At 41.5% G+C, this 8,401-nt stretch overlaps 1 protein-coding gene across 4 annotated transcripts in view; it reads right to left on the bottom strand.

The window, feature by feature from the left end:
• Positions 1 to 1,078: 1,078 nt before the first annotated feature.
• LOC124115239 (cytochrome b5 reductase 4-like) overlaps positions 1,079 to 8,401 on the bottom strand; it is a 120,974-nt gene continuing 113,651 nt past the window's right edge. The window contains exons 12-16 of one of the 4 annotated variants that reach the window (XR_007222869.1): positions 7,492 to 7,645; positions 7,209 to 7,295; positions 5,690 to 5,857; positions 1,821 to 4,741; positions 1,079 to 1,661 (exon numbers count right to left, since the gene is read on the bottom strand). Coding sequence is in view for 2 of the 4 variants with exons in the window: in XM_048402452.1 (XP_048258409.1) it covers positions 4,687 to 4,741; positions 5,690 to 5,857; positions 7,209 to 7,295; positions 7,492 to 7,645 (464 nt within the window). In the remaining 2 variants the exon portion in view is untranslated. Of the gene's footprint in view, positions 4,742 to 5,689; positions 5,858 to 7,208; positions 7,296 to 7,491; positions 7,646 to 8,401 lie in introns of all 4 variants that reach the window. The other 3 variants (XR_007222870.1, XM_048402452.1, XM_048402453.1) reach the window with 3 other exon arrangements.

Raw genomic sequence — 8,401 nt, 5'->3', positions numbered from 1 at the left:
ATTGTATATCAATTTAATACTCCTTGGCAAGCTCCTCACAAGCTAAACGGACTGGTAAAAGCAAAGTGTCTTCTTTCACAGTGCAATAGGGTACTACCAAACACAAACTATGGTGTTCTATATGCATAAACACTGCAAACGGATGTAAATAATGTGCACTGGCAGACCCAAGTGATAAAATAAAATATGTCTGTTTGAATCATAAAAACAAATGCAATATTAGAACTTGAAACATACAAAGTATGTCTGCTTGAATCATAAAAACAAATGCAATATTAGAACTTAAAACATATAAAGTATGTCTGCTTGAATCATAAAAACAAATGCAATATCAGACCTTGAAACATGTACATCATGTTTTATATTAAAACAATGAAAATCCCATCATAGTTTGGGTATGGACTCCCAGATACTTGATATCCCCTAAAGCCTGTCAAAGTTTTGGATGACCCTCCCCATGTATTTGTACAATATATTTCATCAGCCTCCCTGAAAAGACAAAATACTAAGCTTTATATTTTATTATTAATGTTGTTTTTTATGACCCTTCCAAATGTGTATTATTTTTTATGACACCCCACCCCTACCCCGCTATAATAAATGACCGGTCCCTAAAACTGCAAATCACGACTCAAGTATTATGAAGGGGGAAACTCTGAGCTTGTAACCTTGCAACAACAAAGTAGACAAAACATTTATGCATAACAACTTCTTTATCATGCTGTAATAGCAACATCAATGATTATATCCTTATACCATTGTCAAGCAAGACTTGCTTGACAACAGTATAAGGATCTATACCGAAACATGGCTATTACACTATAATAAAGAAGTTGTTATCTATAGCTGTTTTGTGTACTTTGTCAACAGTCAACTTCTAAGAAATGCCTATCAAACAACTTCCAAAATCACAGTGTCGATTTGTAATGGATATTAATTTAATTTATGATATTTGATTTTTTATGTTTGTATTTATCTACAAAAATGAGAGAGGTGTGTATAAAAAATTTATGGTTAAAGTTCAGCACCCAATCGAGCTAAGGACTTTTCAGAATCTTTAGCCCTACTGAAATTTGGCTAGCCACAAGCTAGTGGGCAGACAGCTATTTCACACACTGCTGTGCAAGTGTCATGAAAAAACTTGGATGTTTTTTTAGTTGTGCTTCAGAAAGGACCACAAGCATGCTAAAAGGGTTATTCATCGGTGTTCCATGAGAAAATGCCTTGTACAAAACATTTCATGAAAATAGCAATAATGGTTTATGAGATCTTGAATGGAAATGTGAAGGACGGACATTCTCATTGTGACAAGCTGGAGATATGTCAAAGGGAGGTCACTTATTCCGTGTCTTGACATGGCGGGCATTCTGAGAGTGCTATTACTGAAAGAGTTACTTCCCTTGCATAAAGTTTGCATTTTGGAACAGAACTTGGAAGATTTTTATAAAGGTTCAAAGTGAGTATTTTACTGTAACTGTAATTTAGGAAGCAGTTTCTAACAACTTTTTAATAACGACTTAATGACAATAACTGCAATTAAACTTATGGTAATATTGGTCTGCTGAAAAATCAACATTTGATGTTAATAAAGATTAACCTTCACAACATAAACACCTTAAGGACATAAACTATGTATGTCATGTTATCCTATGGTTGGAAGCCTGCAGTGAGTCCATATAAGACTTTATACCAGGATTCTGCTGAGACCAGGAACCTGCAGTGAGTCCATATAAGACTTTATACCAGGATTCTGCTGGGACCAGGAACCTGCAATGAGTCCATATACGACTTTATACCAGGATTCTGCTGAGACCAGGAACCTGCAGTGAGTCCATATAAGACTTTATACCAGGATTCTGCTGAGACCAGGAACCTGCAGTGAGTCCATATAAGACTTTATACCAGGATTCTGCTGGGACCAGGAACCTGCAGTGAGTCCATATAAGACTTTATACCAGGATTCTGCTGGGACCAGGAATCTGCAGTGAGTCCATATAAGACTTTATACCAGGATTCTGCTGGGACCAGGAACCTGCAGTGAATCCATATAAGACTTTATACCAGGATTCTGCTGGGACCAGGAACCTGCATTGAGTCCATATAAGACTTATACCAGGATTCTGCTGGGACCAGGAATCTGCAGTGAGTCCATATAAGACTTTATACCAGGATTCTGCTGGGACCAGGAATCTGCAGTGAGTCCATATAAGACTTTATACCAGGATTCTGCTGGGACCAGGAACCTGCAGTGAATCCATATAAGACTTTATACCAGGATTCTGCTGGGACCAGGAACCTGCATTGAGTCCATATAAGACTTATACCAGGATTCTGCTGGGACCAGGAATCTGCAGTGAGTCCATATAAGACTTTATACCAGGATTCTGCTGGGACCAGGAATCTGCAGTGAGTCCATATAAGACTTTATACCAGGATTCTGCTGGGACCAGGAACCTGCAGTGAATCCATATAAGACTTTATACCAGGATTCTGCTGGGACCAGGAACCTGCATTGAGTCCATATAAGACTTATACCAGGATTCTGCTGTGACCCGACCAGTCCAGACACCCTGTAATCCACACAATTACCATTGGCAACGTGTGTATACAATTAACGGAACATCACAATATACCCAAGGTTAATTTACCTGGAACAGTGTTAATCTGGACGATTTTACTGGGATCAGTAGCATCTGGACCAACAGGTGTTCACCGTATATCGTCTAAAGGATAATTAATAAAGTTGAAGCTAACCAGGTTTCACAGTACTTGATGCAGGGGGAACAGTGATTGGAGCTCTGTGTAATGTCACATCCGCACTGGTCTTGGCAAAACAGCATTAGTGGTGGTTTGAGAAGGGAGCTAACTCTGTTTCCCTTATAAAAAATAAAGCAGAAGGTGGGTAATTATAATCAGAGTGCAACCATTCCCAATAAGAACCACGATAATGAGGTTTTGCACCTGTCTTTAAAATTAGTCAAGGGGTTAAAAAACAGTTTGCCAGATATCGGGTGATGTCACTCTGAACTTAACTGATGAGGTAAAGTACCACCTTCTGAGAAAAATGATGAGGGTGGTTCTGATGTCAACAAAGTAATAATTTAGAGGACTATGAAAGGTCCTATAACAGGGGCAACTGTTCTCGAGAAAAAGAAAGACACACATGAAATAGTGACTTCATCAAGCGATGGAGAGGTATTACCTAGAATTTGAACTGTAAATTCAGAATCAGTTCTAATTGCATGATAAAGAAACCAGCCCAGCAAATGGTAGGCACAGTGTCTGAAACTGCAGCTTCTGTGGGTTCATTAATAACTAGAGGGTTTTTTGGCTCTGAAACAGGTCATACTTTGGGATTTTTGGCTCTAAAATAGGTCAATCTTTGGGTTCTTTTGCTCTTTAATAGGTCATTCTTCGGGGCACCTGTTTTCACAATGCTCTCTTTACTGGGAATGGTGAGGTGTTACTCTACCGGGATACATATGTGAGTTCAGCTTAGGGTCAGCAGATCCCAAGCAGATGGCGGTGCCAAGGTCAGACACATTTCCCAAAAGGGACAAAAACATCTGACAAGGTCATTCTTTCTTGGAAAAACAGGCTAACGAGTTTGGGCCTACAGCAAACAAGTGTGCCAGAGTTGGTACAAGAAAACAACAGGATGACATCATAGTGCAGTTATCACAGTAGAGTAGGACAAAGTCAGACATCTAGCAGGGGCAAGGTACATCATGTACCCTTGTATTGGTACAAATAGTACAAAATATGAAAATGTTGATAAATATTCAAAATGATATACAACAGCTATACCAAACTGTCACATATTAATAAGAAAGTTGTTCGACACATGTTGAAAGGTTGTATGTGGTTGTCGTATCCTCAAAGATCAAACCAGCATGAGTAAACGGTACCACCATTTGACTGTTACCATTTTTCTGAAACCCTTCTAGACTTCGGGAAACAGCATTCCAGAGAAGATGTTTTTTACAACAAAGTTATGGGAACAAAGCGGAAAATGCAAGAAGAAAAAGGGTCTGGAAACGCTTCAGGATTTTCTGATGACACTAACAGAGGTCATCTAGGACAATGTACAAAAGTTCGTTGGAGATGCCAATTGAAATTCTTCTTTCACTCTTTTGGTTGTACATCAGAGGATGTGGAGTCTGTCAGGGGACACATTGAGAGTCTCTGTATGACATCATGCAGAAAGTTTGTTGGCAATATCCTTCTTTATAGAGGTACTGATGCCTGTTCAGGCATCTCAATGAAGTTCTGGATTTGGAGAAATGAAATAACAAGTGTTTTTCACAGGTATCTGGTTAGGATTAATTTCTTCTATGGAATCAGCTTCCTCAAGAGACAACAAGGTTGTGGATAGGTTTAAGCCACAAATGTTGATGAATATCATGATCTTTCAAGGAGATGGAGTTTCTGAAAATACGTCCAGACAACCGTCTACTGGTATCTAGCAGATATCTCTGGCCAGTGACTTGCTTGGGCCTTAGACAGGGATTCCAAACATCCTTAATTTCATTGGGATTACAAAGGATCTGTTACAGCGAAAGTTCATTCTTTTTATTAAGACGACTCTGTGAGTCCTACATTTATTTGAAGCCACACAGGAAAATCTGAGGATCATTTTCAGGACATCTTTAGCAGTATGTACTAGTGACATGACAGAGAGGTAGCTCAGCCTAGAAAAGCATGAAGCTGTTCATCTTTGCATCCCATAGTCTTGGCTAACCTGTAAAGAGAGGACACTGGTATCACATTTTAGCACACTACTGAGGAAAAGATTGATGCATCTCATGTCAGTTCTATAAAAATCCCATCCCATTTCTACAAGAATCTCATGTCAGTTCCCTGAGAACCCCATGTCAGTTCTACAAGAATCCTGAGCCAATTCTACAAGAATCTCATGTTAGTTATAACACAAATCCCATGTCAGGTCTACAAGAATCCCATGTCAGTTCTGCAAGAATCCTGAGCCAATTCTACAAGAATCTCATGTTAGTTATAACACAAATCCCATGTCAGGTCTACAAGAATCCCATTTCAGTTCTGCAAGAATCCTGAGCCAATTCTACAAGAATCTCATGTTAGTTATAACACAAATCCCATGTCAGGTCTACAAGAATCCCATGTCAGTTCTGCAAGAATCCTGAGCCAATTCTACAAGAATCTCATGTTAGTTATAACACAAATCCCATGTCAGGTCTACAAGAATCCCATGTCAGTTCTGCAAGAATCCTGAGCCAATTCTACAAGAATCTCATGTTAGTTATAACACAAATCCCATGTCAGGTCTACAAGAATCCCATGTCAGTTCTGCAAGAATCCTGAGCCAATTCTACAAGAATCTCATGTTAGTTATAACACAAATCCCATGTCAGGTCTACAAGAATCCCATGTCAGTTCTGCAAGAATCCTGAGCCAATTCTACAAGAATCTCATGTTAGTTATAACACAAATCCCATGTCAGGTCTACAAGAATCCCATGTCAGTTCTGTAAGAATCCTGAGCCAATTCTACAAGAATCTCATGTTAGTTATAACACAAATCCCATGTCAGGTCTACAAGAACCCCATGTCAGTTCTGCAAGAATCCTGAGCCAATTCTACAAGAATCTCATGCCAATTCTACAAATATGTCTTGCAAATTTTTATCACGTGTTTCGTCAATCACAACATACCTGACCACTTCTTTAGTAAATGGTGTGGGTCCACACGCACACACCAGCAGATTGGTTCCGTCGTCCATTGTGGGCATCTCCTCCTTCATGAGTTCCTCCCGCACCCTCCCCTTGGGTCCCTCCCACTCCGAGTCGGGCTCAGACAGGACATACGTCACAGACAACCTGCTGGAATACAAAAGTTACCCACAATCTTGGACTAAAATACCCATGGCTACTCATATACAGGTTTGGTTGTTGTTGCTGGGTTGGGGACTGGGGGTGTATGGGCAGGCTCAGATGTGATATAACTCCTTTGAATACCCTAACTCCATTACATCATAGCCATAAATTCCGTATTTTCGTTGCTATCACAAAATAAAATCTATAGATTTCAATAGCATATATCTAGTACTTATCTGTGCATTTGTTTGTTAACTGAGCTGGACTGCAAACTCACAATAGTGTGTTGTAGCCATCCAAATTAGTAATGTTGGCAGAAATATAAAATACAAGCAAATTGATACAATATTTTCACAAGTCATATGCAGCGTTAGATATTGGCACTAGTCCTATAGTCCTTAACACACTGCCCAATAGTTAAGGTAGACTAAGGACTAGTAGAAGTTTGCCATTATGAAGGGTTTTGCTATGTTATCATTATAGTGAGTGAGTGAGTGAGTTGGGTTTAACGCCGCTTTTAACAGTATTCCAGTTATATCGCGGCGTGTCAGCTTAATGTGGGAGGAAAGCCCAAAGTGATGCAGGTCCCAGACGTTTATCACTTCGGTGAAACCCACAAGCACGGGTATGGTGCTGACAAACCTAGAAACATAATCAGGGCGAACCGGGATTCGAACCCACAATCATAGGTTTCTGGCGTGCCCAAGGGACGCAACTCTGCACAGCGAATCGCGGGCGGCACCTTAGACGACTGGGCCACCCATGCCCCCTGTTATCATTATAAGGACCAGTTGACTAAAACAGTTAGTTTCTATTGCTTCAAATGTTGAACTTTTTTTCATTTTTTATTCTGTATTGATCAAATAAAGAGGAAGAAGACACAGATACTGATATTTCAGGCAAGAAGAAATCCCTCCCCTCTTTCAAGTTTAGGCCATAACATATCTGACTGATGGCCAAGACCTGTTAGTCAGAAAGGCGTGCCAAACATATTACTCACAGTACTTATATGGCCAAGTGTTCAAGCAGGACAGATATTTAGTTTCTACTTTCTCAAAGGGAATGGCCCTCCTGCATCAATGTCTTTTGTTTATTTGTTTGTTGTTTAATGCCGCACTCAGCAGTATTCCAGCTATATGACAGCGGTCTGTAAATAATCGAGTCTAGACCAGACAAGCCAGTGATTGACATCATGCCCATCCATCTATGCAACTGGGATACGATGACATGTATCAACAAAGTCAGCGAGCCTGACCACCAGATTCTGTTAGTTGCCTCTTAAGACAATTCTAACCAGGATCTTCACAGGGGCTGGCCGCATGCAAGAGGCTAACAAAGCACACAACTATGTTCCCACCTGTCATTCTTGGCTACTAGTTCATCTAGTTGGTCCTTCCATAGAATGTCCTTTTTCGTCTTGTTGAAGAACATCAGTTTTACATGTCTGAAGAAACAACAGATTAAAGTCAGCGTACACAGAATTACAAATACTAAAATCACATTGAATGGACTTTCTTTGTCATTTAACACAACATTCATCAATATGCAGCAAGTGTATCGTCTTGTATCAGAACAGAGAAAAACGTATCGTGTATCGTATCGTCACATGAAGTACCCCTTATTTCCTTCTGCTGCCCTACCTCTTTGAGTCTTGCTCCACCACCAGGGTCTGGTACAACAGCCTCACCATGGGGGTGAATCCCGTGCCTGCTGCCATCAGGATTAGCTGAGTGCTCTTCTCGAGCTGGGTGGACTGGAAATTCCCATCAATATCACTCACCTCTAGAGATGACCCTAAAACAGGTAATACAATGTCATAAGAGTGGGAAAACAGGTAAGGACAAGAACATTTCAATCCTTATCCAACAGATTAGTGACACAGGTGTGTACTCTAAGTTAACTGTATACATTTTCAGACAAAGTGAGAGAGTCAGTTTGATTTAATTTTGCATGGAACATGGTACGTCAGCTCAATAGAAATTCCCTAAATGGGCACAGGGTACTGCCCACTGAGTGCTGGGATCAGGGTTCTGTGCACAGAGTGCTGGGATCGGGGTTCTGCGCACTGAGTGCTGGGATCATGGTACTTTTCACTGAGTGCTGGGATCGGTGTCCGGCCCACTGAGTGCTGGGATCGGGTACTTTTCACTGAGTGCTGGGATCGGGGTTCTGCACACTGGGAGCTGGGATCGGGGTACTGCCCACTGAGTGCTGGGATCAGGGTTCTGCGCACTGAGTGCTGGGATCGGGGTACTGCCCACTGAGTGCTGGGATCGGTGTCCGGCCCACTGAGTGCTGGGATCAGGGTACTGCCCACTGAGTGCTGGGGTTAAAGGTACGGCCCACTGAGTGATGGGATCAGGGTACGGCCCACTGAGTGCTGGGATCGGGGTACGGCCCACTGAGTGCTGGGGTTAAAGGTACGGCCCACTGAGTGATGGGATCAGGGTACGGCCCACTGAGTGCTGGGATCGGGGTACGGCCCACTGAGTGCTGGGATCGGGGTACTGCCCTCTGAGTGCTGGGATCGGGGTACGGCCCACTGAGTGC

This window comes from Haliotis rufescens, unplaced genomic scaffold, assembly GCF_023055435.1.
Source record: "Haliotis rufescens isolate VD_foot unplaced genomic scaffold, xgHalRufe1.0.p SCAF_26, whole genome shotgun sequence".
Classification (NCBI taxonomy): domain Eukaryota; kingdom Metazoa; phylum Mollusca; class Gastropoda; order Lepetellida; family Haliotidae; genus Haliotis; species Haliotis rufescens.
This window is presented reverse-complemented; position numbering and strand designations above follow the sequence as displayed.